Source organism: Lytechinus variegatus, chromosome 4 (assembly GCF_018143015.1).
Source record: "Lytechinus variegatus isolate NC3 chromosome 4, Lvar_3.0, whole genome shotgun sequence".
Classification (NCBI taxonomy): Eukaryota; Metazoa; Echinodermata; class Echinoidea; order Temnopleuroida; family Toxopneustidae; genus Lytechinus; species Lytechinus variegatus.
In genome coordinates this window covers 29,807,976-29,829,592 of record NC_054743.1, presented here as the reverse complement: position 1 = coordinate 29,829,592, position 21,617 = coordinate 29,807,976, and the positions used below count along the sequence as shown (strand labels likewise).

Below are 21,617 nucleotides of genomic sequence, written 5' to 3'. Positions count from 1 at the left end.
ACGAATATTACCTTAATACCACACAATATGATTGTCATTAATGAGGCAGACATGGGGGGAATGCAGCTTGAGGGAGATGGTCAACTATAGAACATTTCAATGTATTTTCAAAATACATGGCCAAGATGATTATGTTTGTTACATATAAATATGCGACAAGATTAGATAATATTTTTCATTGACTTATCCTCTGATTCAACATACTCTATGTAAAGAATAACCTAAAATGCCAAATTAAATTTTAGACCATTAATTGGAAGTGGGAGGGGGAATTATGCATGTTTTCTGCAGCTGGTGTACGCCTGTCTTAAGTGACTTGTACACTCCGCACATCTTTCATGTGACCTGTACTTAACATCCAACCACGACAAAATCTGATGTTTGAAGAAGCAGAATCTAATGTGACATACAAATAGCATCTTAAAATATGCAAAAATATATATTATCCTCAGTGAAATAAGATACAGTACAACCTTTAATACATAGCAAATTATTGACTGCTGAAAACTAATTCTCAACATGTTAGCTTTCTTTTTCTCAATTATATATGTTGCGATATATCTATTTCTATATTTTCGATATACTTTTCATATTCTTCTGCATCAAATTGGAAAGTAGACTATAGTTTAGTTGCTAGGCAGTATTGATCAGTGGAAAGTATCATATCGTAAATTTTCTTATATATTAGAAAAATCCATCAGTTTCTTACCTTTAAAAAAAGCATGAATACTCGTGTTACTCTGTAACCTGTAAAGTATTAATAAATTTGCCAGATTTTATAACAGAATTCTCTTTACATCCACATAATGCATCCACATAGAGCATATGAAGTTTAAATGGTCTGTACAACATCCCGCCCCAAGAATCTGGTATCTTTTATCAGTTTAATAGTTTCTCACACAAATTTCTTTGATTTTCAGTTTAATGCATGAAGATTTCCATATTAATTTTTTAACATATGGGCAATGCCATAAAACAATCAACCTTTTTGTACATCCGACCCATTTTTCTAAATTCTTGATTCACTTTATAAAATGGCCAAGTCATGGTCCTTTGAGAGCATTATAGACTGTCAAAAGAACCAAAAATCAGATACAGAAAATTTCATGAAGGTCTCACAAACATGGGGTCGGACGCACATGTTTTATGGAAATGCCAATATGAAACATAAAATACATATTCTACATTTAGTTACAACCTAACCTCAAAAATCTGATGACTCTATCATTTATTCTTTTTTTTTAAACGACTGAATTAAAAGCATCGCTTCCCTTACGACCTCTCACAATAAGGTTGCCATTTCAGATAACAGAAATGGCACCCAGCCAAATGTCAATAAATAATCTTACATTTTTTACATGCATGTGTATCAACTTTTGGAGAATTTATCAGCTATTAATGGGAGCATTTCATGACAAATTTTGTCAGTGATTTTCACCAACAGATGTTAAAAGCTACTGAAAATCCTTGCATCTGATTGGCTGAAAGGAAGTTAGTCTGTGAAAATAGCTCACTAAACTATTCATGAACTGCTCCACAGATCTCCTTTGAATTGGATTCCAAATACATACTATATGGGTAATATCACTAAAATTTCCATCAATAGGACACATATACCTAGTTCTATGCATGGCCGTTCGTGTACATGTACTTACTGCGTATTGGTGGTGAATATTCAAGGTACAAACAATTCAAATAAAAATGACATTTCACATTTTGACAAATTAAATTAAAAAGCATTCAGAATAAAATTTAATAACTTAAACCATACATGTACACTGAGAACAAATTTCTTCCTGGACTCAATAACAAACAGTATTTATGACTGGTATTTTCTTTTCTTATCCCGAAAGCTCCAATCTACAGACTTGCTTTACAGATCATGTTAAATTATATCCATGTGTATCTTATAAAGTACAACAAAATACAACTAATTCTATAGACTATAATTCTGAATACATTTCTTTCATCATAGAATTAATTATACCAGACATTCACATGGGGTTTCCATGGTGGGACTTTCCATATATTATTATACACAATAGACAGTTGAACTGAATTTTCATACACTCAACGACCATTAGGTTTTAACCATTGAGTGGTAAAATAACTCTGCCAATACTGACCTAAAAAATAAAACTGCCAATTGATTGCAGAATGCAAAGATAAACTAGATTGCAATAAATATTCACTGCAAAAGTATTCCAAACCAATAAATTGTGACTATGATTAAATAAAGGATCCTGAATGTTTTTAACGCAAAGTATAAAGCACTGTGTCTGTGGTTCTTTGCTTGTAAATCTACTTCCTTAATATTCTTCTTGCCAGAATCCGTAATCAACTACAACCAAATTTCTTAGATAAAGGTTGAGTTTTCGGGGGTTTTTTATTTGCGAAAAGGGATACAAAGTGCTTTTGATTCTAAATCTATCAATTTGCAAACTTTGATGTATAATTACCATCTGCACAATGAAGAATAGATAAACTGCAAAGGTTTGAAGAGCATACTGGCCCATATTAAACTATGGACAACCAAATGAGACACAAACCTTCATTTTATAGATAGATATTTTACAGTTATCAGCCCATTTTGGAATTCAATTTAATAGAAGCTGTCAGGGAATCTTTAGTACACTAGTTTTGTACAAACATTAAAAGTTTTTGATATTTTTTTTGTTAAATAATTTCTAATTCACTTTTGTTCATACATTTCAAATTTTCTACACAATCGAGTTCTTTGATATGGATCTCATGAAAAGCACTATATAAGATAAAATTCTTATTATTAAAGTATTACAAAGGACAACAGTTAATGTAAGATCATACAGCAAAACAGAGTTTTCATATTTTTGGCGTTCCATGATTTTGGCAAAAAGTTCAACAATAGAACGTGGGTCTTTCCCAGCCTCCACAACATTTGGCTCCTTTGACCTTCCAATGACCTTGTGACACTTACTTACAGCTCTATCAATGGAATACAGTACCCGTAGCCTACACGAAGAAACCCTGTAAATAATATATGCATACTGACTGTTCTGAGCATGGATTTCGACAACTATTTCTCCATGAGTGGATTTATTCAATTCATTTATTATTACTATACATTGTTACAATATTTAGATGGTTCATTTGTGAGGCAGTTCAATAACTGCACCAGACTACTCGCCAAGTTTTCTCAATTGAAATAAATACATAAACAAAGCTAGTCATAGTTAATGAAATTAAATACTGAGTATTATTCTAAGTGAAAAGAAGAATATCATATTGTAAAAAGATAAATTAATGTCTCAATTTGATGATTTTGAACTGTGCAATTCATTGCCAATTTGAAGATTTCAAAAAAAATGTAATGATTGTCCAAAGATGATTACATATGGGAAAATTTGAACACTTTACTTGTATCTCACTGGAATACAAAGCTGACCAAAATGAAGTAGAACATGGGTCTGGGTCTCAGATTTCTTTTTTTCAATATCAGCATAGCCACAAAATAGGGAATTCGATGAAAGTATCAATACTTTATTCATCAGGTGAAGTTTCGCCCTTAAACTCATAAATCAATGATTCAAATTTCAATTCTTAACAATAAATTTCATATCAATTTGCCACTCAATCATAATAATGACAGAAACTGAACTCAATTTAATACAATATTTTTTTACTGAGTAGAATGAGTAATCAAGTCATACCAAGTTAACTAAAATGAATTGCATTTCATTAATTCTCAAATATATGACCTCTTATTTTTATATTATTGTTTCTCATCTCATATTTAGCTTGATACTTATCTATGAAATACTATATATAATTGGTTTAACTATGAGGGAAAGGGAGGTGAAGATGATTCTAGGTTACATGAGAAAGGGGCTATATTATTCTTACTCACAACACAGCTTATCAATTTCATATATCATAAGATCTAATTAACTAAACATCACATTTATTAACAAGCGTTTCCATTTCTTTTCAGGATTTTGAATTAAGACGAGATGAATTGTGATCAATAACAAAAATTGCATTTAGAGTGACATAGACTCATATCACAAACTTCCTGTGTAGACCTTTCAAATTCCTAACTGGAAGTATGATTTTCAGGATTAGCACGGACAACTTCCTTAATACGCAATAGTTATGAAGGGTTTCATGGAAACAAACTGAATATAAAAAGAAATAGGGATAGCCCTCAAAGAGTATTATCCACATAATAATAGTAACAATTGTAAATGGAAATTGACTTTTTGAAATTCGAGGCATAGTGAAAACTGAAAGCTGCATTCTATAAATGTGTATTGTTTTGTTCCTATATGGCATAACTAAGCCCTGTATTACAACAAGTTGGGACTGACCCAATCAATCTGAAGTATGAAAAGCCAAAAGTGTCATGATTCTTTATCTAGAACAATGTGCTCACTCTGGTCCTTCATACATAAAAAGGTGCTGATTGGTCTAAATAAATGGTTGTTTGACTGATTTGGAAAACATTTCAAGCTATTGCCTCTTAGGGGACCATTTCATTAAAGAGTGTTTTTAAGGGCGACTGGTGACCCTTCCCTGTGGTAAATAGTATTCACCAATAAATGTACACTGGTGATTATTTGGCATGTAAGAAAGGTTCACCAGTCATTCACCTGGGGCCTGTTTCATAAAGAGTTACAACAGTTGCAACTTTGTCATTATGGCAACTACCATGGTAACCTTGATCGGCTGCTGAGCCCCGTTGCCATGGTAACTGCCATAACGGCAAAGTTGCAACTCTTTATTAAACGGGCCCCAGAAGTAGTTTGTACCAGTGCAAAGCCTATAGGAATGACGGAATGAATTCAGTGGTCAACAGGGTAAATAAATACATGACTGCTAGGGAATGGTGTTGGTGGCTTTCCATAGTTGCGACTGATAGGATCAAACTAAATTCCTTTGGAAGATGACAACCAGGGTACTGTTCAATAAAGCTTGTGACAGGTTGTCATTTCTCTGAAAGTCACCGTAGGATCAGTCAGAGACAAAAAGAGTGTTTCATCAACATCTGTCATCTGACAAATTGCCGGATCCAACAACTTTCCTTGATTCTGATTGGCTGGGGGGCACCGTTACTACTTGAGTAACTGTCGGATGAAACGGGACTTGTAGGATAAAAGTTCCAACAAATCCTTTCACCAAATGCTCTCCTCGGCTTCTCAGCCAATCAAAATCAAGGATTTCACTGAAATTGTCAGAGCTGAGAAATATAATAAATTACCCTCTGGTTGTGCACAACAGTCATTAACACATTTGTCACAAAAATGCAATATTTTCTCTAATTTTTTAATGAACATGGGTGGATGACTTTCCTTGGATGCTGGAGAGGCAAGGAATGGTTGGATTCTTGTCACCTCCTTGCTTTGTAAGACTCGTGGAGTGCCTTGATGGCATTACAGATCTCTTGACGTTTCCTAGCGACCACCTCCTCGGGGAACCAGTTCTGAAGACCTCTCATTGGTGAGTGGTAGTTCCTGATTGGCTTCTGCATAAAAAAGGATTGAGATATGTTTACATATAAACTCTGGTACTGATAACAAAAAATAAAATTTTCACAGAATTAAACAAAATTTGTGCATAATTATGAAAAAAATAAATAAATTATATCTCCCAAACGATAATTCCGGAACAGAGTAAAATGTTATTACAGAGTAATGAGAAAATGGAGATTAAAAAAAAAAAATTGCTCAAAATTCCTGTCTGTTAATCGTGTCATCCCACATGTTTCCTGGGTTAGTTTCCCCAGAAGAATGTAGTAAAAAAATGATTATCATTTCAAGCAATGCCCAAATTATTTGAATTAACCTTTGTTGTCCTAAATAAGCATTCTAGTGTCTGACAAACACTGTAGGATTGCTTTCAACCATTTCCTATCATGATTAGATTTTCAGACCATAACAAAAGCTTAAATAGCTTTAAATGCCCACGTAGCCAATTATAAACTTTTGAATTTTCTAACTACCGGTACATGGCCCCAAATTTTGAATAAATGAATGTAAAGTAATACAGAATAAATTATGCTCTGAAAGTAAGCACATGTACAGCTGAATAATGTGCAGAATAAATAATGAATCCATTTGTTGAACTTCAGTCTTGTTTTTCAAGCACAATCATTACAACCAGACACTTCAGAACTTGTTATCGATTGATTGGAACACTTTAATATGACAGAATTTAATTCAATGGTTTGTTTTCTTTTCACAAAGCTTTGAAAAGCTTAACAATTACTTCATTAATTTTTGTTATTCTTCAATTTCCATAAAGTCAAATTGGATGAGCTTACTTTGCATACAGTACAAAAGATACAATTTAAAGGATATTGTTGAACATTCTATTACAACATTTTCAAAACATAATCATAAACTATAATAGCACCTATTTCAAAACAGAATTCCAATATCATTCAGATATTTCACAATGTATTTGCACATCAAACTGTTGATCTACATTTTTAATGGTAGAAAGAAAGAACACAGGAAGAAGTGGTGAATCAAACAGTGCATTTTTTTCAGAATAGGCTTTAATGTTCTTTTATCAATGAACACTATTAAATGTAACAAACAACAGGACAAGGAGAAAATAAAGAAACGTATTGCACAAAAAGGATGTCAATGTAAAGACTGACAACATATTCATTCTTACCTCAAAGAAAGTTTCAACATACTGGCAGACATACAATCCACAGTCACTGAAGTTATTCTGTTGAGGTATCTTTGGATTCATGCCCTTCATGTTGGCAGTAGTAAACTCACATTTTCCTCCTTTCTTTTTCTCCCATTCTATCGTCAAATAGCTGAAATCAAATGAAAATTGGGAAAATATCATCTAGGGGACTTCTTTGCCTGGAATCTGTATAAAAAATTATTTGCTTTGTGATGATTTTATGAACATAGATCCTGTTCATACGGTGATATGAAGAAGCTTAAAGAAAAGTAATAGTTATGCAAACTTTCTATTCATAGCCTAACTTTTCAATCACAAAGTATTCAACTGCCTGTGAATATGTCCCAGCATTCTCTACAACAGCCACAGAATATTTCCAAGAATCTATTTGAACTGATTTCTTGCCATGGTCGATGTTTTCCAACATGGTATTGCTGATATCAAAGTGCATGAGATGTCCTTTGGCTGCAGCTGCCCCTCCGTTGACAGCTGGTGCCTGGGTCGGTTGGGTCTATAGAGCATCCAATTCATCAAGCCTTATTGGCTTTTACGGATGCACCCTTTCCATTATTTTCAATTATATTTTGTACTTTATTATTTGTATGCTATGTATATTACATTTCCTATTTGTATCGTTTTAATCAATTTGATATTTCCATTTTTACTTGTATATGTATTTTAATGGAAATAAATAAATGAATGAATGAAAATAAATTTTGTTTGGAGGCAAAATTTTGAAGGCAGACTATACATCTTATTCGCTTCATTCTGTCGGATGGAATGTTCACACTTGGCAATACTCTTATTAGACAAGTTTGGCTTATTAGACGAGTTTGGCTTTCGCACAAACAATTGTGATATTTCCTTTGTTTGTCAACAATAATGTAAACTTGAATTTCAATCATAATCAGGAGGGTGAGAGGGTAGGCAAGAGAATGGCAATGACTTGCAAGTCAATCTTTTACAGGGGTCCATATCACAAAACTTGTTATTATAACAACTTTACAATGACAGTTAAAAGCTACTGAAATCCTTCAATCTGGTTGCTTGATAGTAAATTTGTTACAAAAATTGCTCATTTAATATTATGACAAGTCTTTGTGAAAAAGGACCCATATTTGCAATTGAAATTTGCAAGTAATTGCAAATCATTTATGTGCAACACCCTCCCCTCCCATACATTAGTCTCCCAATGAAAATGATTTCAAATAGGTTCATTCATAAACTGCTCATGTATACTTACTCTCTCAGTTTAGCAATGACGTTCCTCCTTGGTGGCCCAGCCAACGAATCAAAGACAAGGATACATGGCCTAAAATAGTAAACAGAAAAACAAAATTGACACTCAATATGAAGCTATTATTGCTACTGGGGAAAACCAAAAAAAACACATCATATCAACAACTTCAAAATTGACACTCAATATGAAGCCACTATTGCTGGTGGGGAAACCAAACAACATATCATATCAACAAGTTCAAAGTCCAGATGCCTATTGCAGAATAAGCCAAGTTTAAATTAAATTATTTTTTACACAAATTGTGCGCAAAGTCTTGCATAACTTTTTGAAAATCCACTTGATCACTGGCATAGTACTTACTGCCTGAAGTTCTTTTGTTTTCCAACGTGGTATTGCTGATAATCAAAGTCCAGGAGATGTCCTTTGGCCGCAGCTGCCCCTCCGTTAACAGCTGGCGACTGGGTCGGTTGGGTCTTTGGATCAGGTTTGCTGGATGATATTGCACTGTCTGACGTAACCTAAAGATAATTGGTTAAGTAATTAATTGATTAATAATTTGACTTAAATCGCACCAATCCACTCTGTAGAGTGCTCAAGGCGCTTTTCAGGCAATTATAAAAGAAATTAAGAAGAAGAATTGAAGAGAAACATTTTAAGGTAATGTTTGAAAGTTTCAGATGTCAAGCACTGTTTTATGTTTTCAGGGAGGCTATTCCATAACTTAGAGGATGAGTAAAATGATCTTTCCCCTCAGGTTTTGGAAACTTTTGGGGTAACAAGAGAATAGGAAAAGCAGGAACGTAAGGATCTTGAAGGGGTATAACTTTTGATCAGTGAAATGAGGTACTGGGGAGAAGAGCCATGGACACAGTGGAAATGGGGTATATACTGGACACATGAAGACATGGAATTCAGGGCCCCCATCTTACAAAGAAATGCAATTGATTTGATCACCTTCAGCTATATATGGATCAAGTTTGCTGGATGATATTGCACTGTCTGATGTAACCTACGGAGAATTGGTTACAAAAAGGGGGAATATACTGGACACATGAAGACATGTTATTCAGGGCTCCCATCTTACAAAGAAATGCAATTGATTTGATCAACTTCAGCTATATATGAAAATCCATCACTGTCATGACTCTTCCTACCGGATATTTGCAGTGTGATTTGTAAACAAAGAGGAAGCACACTAAATTGTCAAGACAATGAAGAATATACAGTGTCTACAAGAATTATTTGAACACTACAAACAGCAATGCAAAATGAGAAGATTAATCATGTTTAATATAAAGAATTATATATCATATGAAAGAGGGAAGTATAGCCATTGTTTTGCACCTAGTTGCAAATTGTGATCGGTCCCGCATGAATAATTATGGCTTATGAAATGCGACAATGCATTTTTTCAGACCTTGATGTGATCATTGAAGCATAGCACGTAATACTTCAAATCTTTCAGTGTTTATAATGTACAGTGTACAAATAATTCTTGTAGAGACTGAATGATTCGAGCAACCTCAGCTATACGGAAATTCATCATTGTCATAATTTTTCCAACCAGAACTTTGCAATATTCTTTCTAAACAAAGAGGAGGCACACTGAATGTCAAGAAAATGATGAATGTATGAGCATATAACATATCTATTAAAACCTTTTTTGTAAGGGATTTTAAATGTGGATGCTGCTGGCTTTCCATAGAAGTGGTTGATTGGGTCAATTGCAACTCTTTGTAATACAGGGCCCTGGGATATTGCACAGAACTGAAAATTTCATGAAATTTATCATCAAGATTTAGGCCTCTTGCACACAAGTAATATGCTTTTATGGAAGAAAATACGAATAGGAATTGTTACCTACAGTGTAATGTCTGAAAAGGGGCATTCCAGGGGAGTTCTAGAATAAAGGAGTTCATACGACCCTCTTTATCACATGAATTTGTTATATAAGGAAATAACCCAAATGAGAGAATATAATGATTTAGGGAACTTTCACACAAGTGGCCTGAATGAATTAATTCACCATATTTGAGAAAATCAACAAAATTAGAAAATGTGGATGATTTATATGTCTTATCCTTCATAAACTTGAATAAACAATAGTGCTTTAAATAAAGTAGTTTTTGAAACTGCAATTTATGAATCAGCTTTATTCATCTTGCTGGGAGTAATACAAGCATGGCCTGCTTTCAATGTGACACCCATTTTTGATATCAGTTCATGATTCGAAACTGAGAATAGCTTTCAGATGGACAGCATCATTAATTACCTTTTCTGAAGCTGTTGTACTGTTTGAAGCTTTAAGTGCTTCTGTACTGTTCCCTAAGGACTTGTTAAGTGGATTGTCTGAAGGGTCATTCGTATTTTCTTTCAGCTCTCGTGTAGTTCTTTCACTTTCATGATCGTCCATCCTTTCATCCGGACTCTCTGAAGTGTCCATTGGCTCCTCCTCATTTGTGCTATTGCTTCCCTGAGTGGCTGGTTGCTGGCCGACATGCGCAGCCTCTGCCATCCTATTGGCCGATTGGCTAGTATCATGCACTGTCTTTGTGGTCTGTCCTGAAGGTGACTTTGAGCTTTGAGAACTTTGAGATGCTGGTGCTTGAACACCTGGGTTCCCGTGATTGGCTGCTTGGTTAAGAGCTACGTTATGATTGGCTGGCTGTTCTGATGGTGAGGGCGTGGCTCGTGATGGAGTGGCGGGGGAGGGTGTGGCAGGCGATGCTGCTGATGCCGGTGATGGTTGATTTGATGATGATGGGCTGGGGGATTGGGATGGAGATTTACTGTTTCCTTTCTTCATGTTGATTACATCCCCAGCAAAACAGATGATTGCAACAAACCAATGTGCACTGAAATAAATATTTTACAAAAATACATATTCATTTCAATTACATACAAACATACAGCAAATAGAGTAAATACAGTAACTGGAAAGAATGGAATAATGTGGAATGGTGTATCATCTCTTAAATCTATTTTATATCTCCATTAGCAATTTAGAATATTCTAATTTGTTTCCATTCCGTAACACTTTTTTCAACTCTATTGTCATTATGTTTTTTTTTTGCAATGAAAAAAAAAAATACCCGATCAGTGCACGCAAAAATATGTTGATATATTTTTTACATGATCTCATAGTGAACAATTCACCAGTGGTTCGAGCATTGGACTCATAATCGCAATGTTGTGAGTTTGAATCCCTACTCTGCCATTGTCTCCACTTTGATAAAAAGGCCCGAGAGTAATATCTGTTGTCTATAAGGTCAGCCACTATGACTGATTTACCTACACGCAAAATGTTTCCTAAGTTACCAGCAAAACGCTGTCCTGCCGACTTTGTACGAGAGTTACCATAACAGAAACATAATAATACAATAAATAATGCACAGGGGTACTTGTTGATTTATTCCCAAAATGTCACAAAATAACCCTGGTAATGTGCAAAATAACCCCAATGATTTCATATTCCTATTTGGTTCAACAGAAATTCAATTTTGAATGAAAAAGAAAAGGGAAATTAGTCCCTATGATGAAAATCAATTTACCTCCTGCACTCGAGCCCCATAAATAAAAAAAGAAAAATATCACTGCAAACATTGGCAAGAATATTATACAAGTACTCATGCCCAACTGTGCATTGTGACGTGCATCTGTAATCCAAGCTACAACATAGAAATCAAGAATTGATGCAGAGGTTTGAGGTTCAAGCCCTTTGTCATGTCTTTCAGGTATGATATTGAATGACGGCCCCAGACATAAATAATCATATGTGATTAATTAATATCCGGAAAATAAAAAAGACCTCCCCCCTTTTTTTATTTCCCTTGTTCTACACTCACCAGTCGTTGATGGGAATTATGATGAAGTCTTTGGCAAAGATATCGACGTGACGAGTCCACTTCCTGACCTTCTGATGCCGTTTCTCCTTCGGGGTGAGTCCGTTGAGGTCCGGCGAGATGTTACCTCGGGTGTCCTGTTGCAGCAATCGCTTGTAGAAGAAGCAGCTGAATAGATGGGTCCTCTCCCGGTCGACATCACTCAGTTTCTCCATCACAATGTACCTAGTAACATAATATGATGTGTTAGTATATATTATACAAATCCCAAGAATGTTCTGAATCTGATTGGTCCAAATCGGATCACATGATATACTGCAAACTGGACTATTGCATCCAAAATGCACTATTCTGCACTCTGACGTCATACCAAATGCACTATCCTGCACTCTGACATCAGAGTGCAGGACAGTGCGAGTTCTCGAATGATCTCATATTATCTAGAATTTAGATCAAATATAGCATTCGGGGCAACTCAGTAACATGGGTAGGGGGGGTGTATAAAACAAACAATACACTCATTCTTGTGCATAGAAGACCTAAAAAATGAACTCTGTGCTCGACTCGCAGTCCTGCTGACCTTGGTGCTGTATAATCATTGACTCTTCTCGCACATTGTTCATTAATTGGCCCTGCATGCACGCACTTATGTGCATTATTTGTATAATAATGCACATCAATAAGGGTATTAGTAAGAATATACCCACCGGGGTAACTTTGAAATGGCTCAAACATGCCTGAGGTAATGACCGAGGGTGTCAGAACATCATGTCATGGCCGGCAAAAATTACATAACTTGTAACTGATCATCACCTATTATATTGCACACTAGAAAATATGAATTGATGGCCATGTGAAAAAAGCAACTAAAATCCTTTTCCCCATTTCTCCTTTTTGTTCTTGAATTGTTTACTTACTTTAGATAGAAATCAATAATGACATCATTCAGGAATTCCCCTTCTTCAAGGCAGTCTCTGTCTTCTGTTGTCACGGTGATTCCACCAAACTTGGGTGGTGGTGGATACACAAATAATTTACTGAAAGAATTGGAGAATAATAAAATTATTTTTCTTATATAATTTTAAGAACTGCACATGATTGCCACATTATTATCAATATTCTTAAAGAATTTCACAAAAGAAACAATGATTTCCAACTCCAAGAATGACACAGTTCCCTTCAAGCACAAAATCCCCCCCCCCCTTTCCCAAGATGTAAAAATCCCCCAATCAAATAAATTTACTCGGGATATTTCTGTATAGACTTCCCTGTCTATTGTTCTGAATAGACTTTCCATCTATTAATGATAATAATAGCTAGTTTTTATATAGTGCTTTCCCCAGAATGGCTCAGAGCTCTTAACAGCATATTATTACCCAGATCATTGGATTCACTTCAATCCCGCACGAAAAGTGCACAATTTTCACTCCCTGGGGAGCATTCCTTGCATTCATCCCAGCCTCATTATGGCGCTGACAAATTAAAAAAAAAAACTTTTGCATCCTACCGGGTACCCAATTTAGCACCTGGGTCGAGAGTAGCAAAGGATTAATGCCTTGACAATGGATTTGAACACACGAGCCAGAGGGTCCGAATCACTACACCACGCCTCTTCCACTGCTCTTCTATTCAAAGTACCCTCGGTACTTCTGAATAATATCCCATCTATTCATTCTTTGATGTCCTGGTTGAGAGTACTGCCCTTATGGAAGTATCCCTTTGTATCAATACAATAAAGTGGAATGAATAGAAGAACTCCCAACAGGTTAATATCATAAATTGTCAAGGTGTAACACACTTACTTATCAACCTGGTCTTCAGAGCTGGCTTTGGTCTTGACCACTGCACCCTGACCACTCCCTAGCCTGGTGAGTTGCTGCATGGTAATGGAAACTGGACGGTCAGCTGAATTGAGGGTAGCTGCATGGGACCCATTGTTTGGCCTTGTAATGAAGACCGTGCCCTTCATCTCAGGCCTCGTTGAGGATTCCAGGAGGGAAGTGGTCCTCGCCTTGTCTATCGGCTCAAATTTCAAACCTAACGGAAGAAAGGGGGATTTATTCTGTATTATCTTCCGCATACTAGCTATAGGATTGGTCTAAAGTTGGTCATGTAATAAAGGGTAGTTTCCCATCAATCATAACTCACATTGATGGAACTGTAGTGTTTCGCTAATATTTTCAGCCATACGGCCATCAAGGGCAGTGATGATCATGCAATATCTAGATGCGCCAGCAGTGTACATACGTGCTAGCAGTAAAACTTTGCACAAAATAAAAGTATATTGCCCCTCGATTGTTTTGTTGTGACAGTAAAATTCCTTTGTGAGGTCACAATAAATCTTGCTGGAGCAAGACCTCGGATGCATACACACAGTTTACATACACGCAAGCATTAAAACAAGCATAATCGTCTCAATATACTTTTTTCAAAGGAAACTGATTTTTTTTTATTAAATCAAAATCCTTCTTATAGAGATGTATTGATATCCATTTCTTTGTTTATTGTGGTTCCTGATGCTGAATATAAAGCATATAATCACCTCTTGATTTCAGGTGTCGAGGCAAACTATCACTTCCTCAGCAAGCCTGATGTGCTCGCTATCTTTCCTCATCTTCACTTCGGAAAGATAGCTACATGGTTTTTGTACCATGGTGTCTCCCTTTGTGAATTCAAACCATTATGAGCAAAGTTAATAGAACCTGAAACTAAAATATTGGGGAGGTGAGCAACATTTGCTTTGTATCAAGGAAAATTTTGAATTTCTGACATTGATGGTAGTTCATCCGGAATTCATGTACTTACTCATACCAGAGTTATCACTCTTTTCAGCCATAGCGGCGAGCACCTTTTGGACCTTCTCCCTATAGGAATGGGCATGAAGCTCCTGGGCAGAACGAATCACAACCATCTTCTCATACTCCTCTGTAATGAATGACACAGGTAACAGTAATGACATGTAATATGCATTTCAAGTTGTCCATCCGAGGGTGTACAGAAAACCCATGTAGTCCTATATATCTTGCCACAATGGTTATATACATCTCTCGCTCCCTGGAAATAAGTCAAATTATTCGCCTACAATCACTGGCTTAAATGAAATTTTAAGTAATTACTTGACATGTGCAATATAAAGCGGAAAAAGGATAGGAAGCTCGTTACAGCAAAGCATTGTTCTTCCCAACCCTTTCAAACTCACATCATTAACTAACTGAAAAAAGGAGACTCATCAAAGATACCAAAGTACTCACCTTTACTCCCAGGATCAAAGTGCACTACCTTGCGATACATGGCGAGACGGGATCGTACAACTTGAGCAAAGTGAGGCGTCGTCATGATGAAAAACGTTGAGAAGCCGTCGTCACTCAGGTAATGATCACATTTCTCAATGTCCTTGACTAGTAGCTCAATCTTACCACATTTGTGGGTTGATTCTATGCAAAATAAAAAAAAAATTTCTGAGCATCAGCAATAAATGTCATATGGAAAATTCATACATGTTGATTATAGTAAAATTGGTTGCACTATTAACCAAGTCCTTCTTACTTGCATTCAAGGATTTAAAAAAATCCTCAGAATTAATATCAACAGGTACACAGTACTATCATAAATACATATTGTTGATGCTCATTGATAAGCTTTCTGGGGAGCGTTTCATCAACATTTTTGTTCGACAAGTTGTCAGATCTGACAATTTTTCTTGATTCTGATTGGCTGAGAGGCACTGCTCCTATGGTAACTGTCGGATAAGACAGGTCTTTTTAGGATTTTTTTTCTTCTGCAATTTTTTGCTCTATATGTATTGGCTTGTGAAATCGAGTTGAAATTTAAGTTGCAAAACTATTAATATCAGGATTCTGCAGTATCTGCATCATTGTGGGCGCGTCATGGTCTAGTGGTTCTGACTTTCGCCTTTCAAACAGAGGGTCATGCGTTCGAATCCTAACCAGGGCGTGTTTTCCTTCAGCAAGAAATTTATCCACACTGTGCTGCACTCGACCCAGGTGAGGCGAATGGGTACTTGGCAGGATTAATTCCTTGCATGCACTGAGTGCCGGTGATGGTAGCTCGAGCTAAAGCCGGGGTAATAATAGCAGTGCTTTGTATCCTCAGGCAAAAAGCGCTTTATAAATACAGCTATTATTATCATTATCTTTTCAGCAATGTCATTATAATTTTCAAAAGCACCTGTCAATGTCATGTTCCTAACATTTACTGCTAAATAAATATGTCGAGTTTGCTTGTCCATAGACTTCATATTCACCAAGGAGTTGAACTTCATTTAGTATCCTCAGATTTTGAAGAAAAAAAATCAAATAGTCAATATAATAGCAAGAGACTCCATTTTTTCATATTTAGAACATCGCTATTGAAATGAAGTAAAGTAAAAAACGGAGTGGCACACTTACGTTGGAAATGAAATTGAAAGCCATCAGGAGTCATTGACACAGCAGGAAGTCTCAGCGTCGTCCCTACTGCGTGCATAGGCCAGGAACCAAAACGGAGGATCGAGACATTGAAGGCTACATTTAGAGAGTTAGGATCGCCCTGGAGGGAGTGATGACCATCAGTAGAGTCTTTGCCACCTTGAGTGTCCGGTCTTCCCACTAAATCTCCTCTCTGTAGCAAATGAGTAGAGTGTTGGTCTTTAAAATATTGATGTCAAATTAAAGACGGTTAATTGTCAATTAGGAAGAAGTTTGAGAGCGTTTGAAAACATGCATTCCATCCCTAACACACTGCCAATCTTTTCAGATTATACAGTGAATTTTGGCTGGGTTAATTGTCAATCTATCCTCTTCCCTTTCACCTACTCCCCAGACCTTCAACATGTTCAATAAGTATTGTAAACTTAAAAGTAGATTTCTACTGCAGAACATCGTACTGTTAAAATATATTCCTTAAAAGAATGATCTTTTCCACATAATTTACAAATTTTGTGGAATCAAATGCCGAGTTGGAGTGTTTAACATCAGATGTAAATTTCAACAATTTTTGTGGGGGAGTCGTGGTCTAGTGGTTTAACCCTAAATAGACTGGGCTATTTCGACGCCTAAAAAGACTTATGATCTCGGCCGTTGATCGCGCGATCGCGACGAAAATTGGCACACGCGTTACCCATGGCATTATCTACAAAACTATAACATCAAATTCGGCAAAAAATCTCATGTCTCATTAATTATGCTATTTTATGCGTAAAATCATAAGTTTGCTCTAATTAATAAATTAATGCCCCTGAAATGCTAATTTTTGTTTCACATACTCTAGATGGGCATCTGATCAAATTGCTTTTTAAAAAATTTCAAAATCAAATTTATTTTCTTATGTATTCTATTGTTTTCTAAATTTCTTATGTATTTCTTTGTTTTTCGACTTTTTGTTTTTTATTGTTTTTTAAATGGAAATTGTTGGGGACATTGAACATAAACAAGATAAAATTAATTGATTTTAAGCAGTAAAAGGAAAAATAATGAAACATTTATGAATTATGGCTAAAAACACTATTTGCGTTGGATTTGTACACAAATTCACGTTTTTGAGTAATTTTGGGTCTGCATGCACTTACGAAATGTTGGAACCGCGTACCGGGGGTCACAATTTTGGTCTCAAAAGTTGCGCGAGACTTGAAAGTATAAAGTCAGCGAGCGACGCGGTCAAAAATTTCACGCAGCGGATTTATCGCGAAAAATGTCGAGGGGGGCTGAATCAGCCCCCCCCCAGTCTTTTTAGGGTTAAGAAACTCATCTTTCAATGAGAGGGACATGGGCTAACATTTCAGCAAAAGCATGTTTTCCATCAGCAAGAAATTTATCCACATTGTGCTGCACTCAACCCAGGTGAAGTGAATGGGTACCAGGCAAGATTAATTCGTTGAATGCACCAAGTACCTTTAGCAGCTGGAGCTACAGCCAGGGTAATATATGTGACCTGCCACCCCAAAACCCACAATAAGTCAAACAAAATGAATATCGAGATTTTTATTGAGCTTGAAAATTCATTTCCTAAAGCTTTAAAATGATATATGATATCTTAAAATTGACCAATAATAACCATTACAAGTACTTGATTGAATGCTGTGGAAATTCAGCAAGAGCTTAAAAAATAAGGAGAAACGAGGTTTGAAGTTTGGGGGTTCACTCAAGCATGAGATGTGTAAATTGTGTAATAAAAAAAATAGTAGTGTCAAAGAAACTCTTGCATCTTTTCTTTTTCGAACTTTACAACCTCATTTTTTTAACGGTATGAAGAAGAAGAATTACCCCTTATTGCTATTATTCTAATTTTATATTTTTGGAGACAAAATTACTATTTTGGCTATTTACAGAGAACCTTACCTGGTGACTTATTTGTGGTTTTGGGGTGGTAGGTCACATATAGTGCGCCACTGAATAAGAAACTAGATAACCAGCACCTCGTAAATGCTATATATTATTATGTCAATTTCAAAAAAAGGTTCTTACCTTGTCCCTCATCTTGGCTTTCACCGTCATGAAAGACCGGGCCAACTCCTCATCTGATTCTGTGGCTACTCGAGTGAAGGAGAGAGATTAAACATAATTGTGAGACGTGGTAACAATCTAAGAATCAGTTTTACCAGAATCCGATAAAATGTCCAATCAAGTGTTATGTATTCAGAAAATATGTGTCAAATGATTCTGGAATCTGGTAACCGAATATTGATGAAATGAACATGGCATTCCAGCTGGGTGTCCGATTTTTTTTCAAAGCAATAAAAATCCACTGTTCCCAACATGCTAATATAAGTAAAATATCTTCAATGTGATCATTTTCCAGCTTATATTTCATGATTTTACCAAACTTTCTGTAACTTATAAAGCTCTAGATCCAAGAAGGTATGGCGATAACTAACCTTCATTTTACACACTTTCTCAAGAAATCATGGTTTGCTGCCTATATACATTAACATGGCTTCTACTACTGAGAACCATATTCATTTAAAGGAAACCAAAACCCAAGAAGAGAAGCAATCTTATTGGAAAGAGTAAAATGAAAGGAACAATTTAAAAAAAGTTTCATCAAAATCGGTTATGAAATTAGCAAGTTATGGACGATTAAAAAGTCTTGTTGTACTTACTATGTGGATCCTCAAATTGGCAAACGTGCTTCAAAATGGCTGATTTTGTGGACAACTCTCCATTTTTTCAGATTTTCCCCTTTATTTTACATATTTCACATCTCCTCCTGACCTTGACATATATGGCGTGGATTATATTTTCCCATGACATATGTTGTGCTCAGAAGGAGGCAAGATGCAATTTGAAAGATAATGAGGAAAATCTGAAAATTTGTGTACAAAACAAATGGAGAGTTGTCCACAAAATCAGCCATTTTGAAGCACGTTTGCCAATTTGAGGATGCCCATAGACAGTACAAGAGTTTTCAAACTCCCATAACTTGCTTATTTTATAACCGATTTTGATGAAACTTTTTTTTTAATTGTTCCTCTCATTTTACTCTTTCCAATAAGATTGCTTCTCTACTTGGGTTTTGGTTTCCTTTAAGAGGCTTTACCTTACATGTATACAGCCCAGGATATTTGAGACTGTATAGCCCCTGACTGAGATCTTGAAAATTTTGCAAAGAAATTAAAGCACCTGGTGGGTGTTTCATAAAGCTGTTCGTAATTAAGAGCAACTATAAGAACGACTGGTGAACCTTTCTTACGCACTAAAGCATTGCCAATGAATATAATGGTGAACAGTCGCTCTTAACTTACGAGCAGCTTTATGAAACACCCACCTGTAATGGGGGCTGCTATGTACAGGGTATTTACCCAACAAATTGTTTTGCATTTTCTTAAATGAGAAGCTTGTCTTCCTATTTTGTTAGATTTCTTCCCACAAATTAGGTGCTCTGACATAACAAATGTTGCAAAGAGAAGGTGGAAAGCATTTTTAACATTATTCTTTGACACAAACTATGAAGTTATGAGAGGTGATAGAGAAGCAACCAATACCCAGTATAAAGGATGAGGGAGCATTCAAGCATGTGATCTATCACATCTGGTGGATGTTTCATAAAGCTGTTCATAAGTTCAGAGCGACTTCTAGAAAGTCTGGTGATCCTGTCTTGTGGTAAAAGGTATATTCATTGGCGATTTGGTTTAGCACGTAAGAAAGGTTTACCAGTCGTTCTTAAAGTCACTCTTAACTTTATACAAACAGCTTTATGAAACATCCACCTGGTGATTGATAACTTTATCCATCATGAGTGGTGGTAACTACATGTACTCTTTGAGGGAGTTTCAAGAAAATATTTGCAATCAATTGCAAATATTCTGTTGCAATTTTACGCTTGATTGATCAATATCAGCTGTAGCATATCAGATTACACTCCTTGTTTCAAAAAGCAGATTACTAATCAGTTGCAAATTTGTAATTGCAAGACAGATGATTGATTGATTAAAGGACTGAAAATAGACTTTCAAATGATCGCAAATAGTTATTAATATGCTACAAGTATATCATAGCATTTATATCAGTGCAGAAGAGTTAGGTGAGTGAATATTCAGATGATCCTATTCCTTTAATGTGCTACATAATCAATAATACCACATTACTTTTGAAAATCACTTTGTTTTCCACAGAGAGAAGTTAACATATATATATATATTTACCATCTTCAGAAGCAGTTGCAGCAGAAGGCTTTTGTTTGGCACTTTCTTCCTCCTCGTCTTCGCTATCCGATATTAGGACAATTTCTGCAGGTAAAAACAAGTATGAGTGCTGATCATTAATTCATACAAAAAAACTTAACTGGAGTTTAGAGCTAGTGGGAAAAAGAAAGAGCCACGATACTGAAATATGACCTCCCCGGAGCTGCCAACCAGAAAAAGAACATTTCAGTATTTTTAAAGCTGAAAATCAGTATTTCGGTGAGGAAATCAGTATTTTCAAAGAATACTATTGGACCACATGTAAAGCTGAAACTTAAAAAATTCAGTATTTTTCATGACACCATCAGTATTCTTCTTATTTTTCAGTAAGTACTAAACACTGAAAATCAGTACTACTTGGCAGCTCTGCCTCCCCAATATAGGTAGAAGAAACACTGGACGGGGCCCAGTAACATAAAGCTTCGCAATTGATTGTGGAACTGATTTCTATGATTGATTGCTTTGATTAATTATAAAGAAACACCACCACAATCAATCTCTAAGCTTTATGAAACACGGTCCAGGGGGGTGTTTCACAAAGATTTAAGTATGACTTAGAGTCGCACGTAAATGCCTAGTTGCGCGCAGTATAAAAGGCATGACAGCATTGGTCAGATCTTGCCAAGAGGAAGCGCACTACTGCGTATTGAAAAATAAGATTGCGCATTGAATATCATGTACGCGTCGACATTTAAGTGCGACCCAAGTCATAATTAAATCTTTGTGAAACACCCCCCAGGTCAAGGTAAGAACAAGATGAAACTTTGAAAATGAAAAAAAAAAACAACGGATGAACTGCGTTTGTTGAGAAGGAATTAAGATGAGAAGACATCTCACACGGAAAATTAGAGTAAGCAGTTGTAATTCAGAAAAAGAGTGAAGATCCCCATGCAAAGATATCAAGGAAATATATGTAGAGTCCGACCTTATTTAGATACTTGATTTGGAAATGGCAAACACCTCTTAAATTAAACGGCTAGATATGAGGGTAAATCTAGTGCGACACCCTTCCAATAAAATTTCCTATGGTACATGGTTTGTTGTAGTGGAATATTTTGAGATCATCACAAGGTTAATGAAAACGAAGATGACAATTAGGATAATGTTGGCCGCTCATTATTGATGATGACTAAAGTTTACACTACATTCAACACATGAACAAAGGATACAATTCATATTA

At 35.8% G+C, this 21,617-nt stretch overlaps 1 protein-coding gene across 3 annotated transcripts in view; it reads right to left on the bottom strand.

The window, feature by feature from the left end:
- The window catches only part of LOC121413803, a 34,753-nt gene continuing 13,136 nt past the window's right edge, over positions 1 to 21,617 (bottom strand). For 2 of the 3 annotated variants that reach the window (XM_041606761.1, XM_041606763.1), the window contains 13 exons: positions 20,399 to 20,482; positions 18,222 to 18,286; positions 16,170 to 16,380; positions 15,012 to 15,194; positions 14,566 to 14,685; positions 13,563 to 13,797; positions 12,678 to 12,797; positions 11,764 to 11,985; positions 10,191 to 10,773; positions 8,279 to 8,436; positions 7,922 to 7,990; positions 6,658 to 6,808; positions 1 to 5,500 (listed from right to left, as the gene is read on the bottom strand). In XM_041606761.1, the coding sequence (XP_041462695.1) occupies positions 5,366 to 5,500; positions 6,658 to 6,808; positions 7,922 to 7,990; positions 8,279 to 8,436; positions 10,191 to 10,773; positions 11,764 to 11,985; positions 12,678 to 12,797; positions 13,563 to 13,797; positions 14,566 to 14,685; positions 15,012 to 15,194; positions 16,170 to 16,380; positions 18,222 to 18,286; positions 20,399 to 20,482 (2,336 nt within the window). In that variant the 3' untranslated portion in view covers positions 1 to 5,365. The remainder of the gene's footprint in view (positions 5,501 to 6,657; positions 6,809 to 7,921; positions 7,991 to 8,278; positions 8,437 to 10,190; positions 10,774 to 11,763; positions 11,986 to 12,677; positions 12,798 to 13,562; positions 13,798 to 14,565; positions 14,686 to 15,011; positions 15,195 to 16,169; positions 16,381 to 18,221; positions 18,287 to 20,398; positions 20,483 to 21,617) is intronic. The other variant, XM_041606762.1, reaches the window with a different exon arrangement.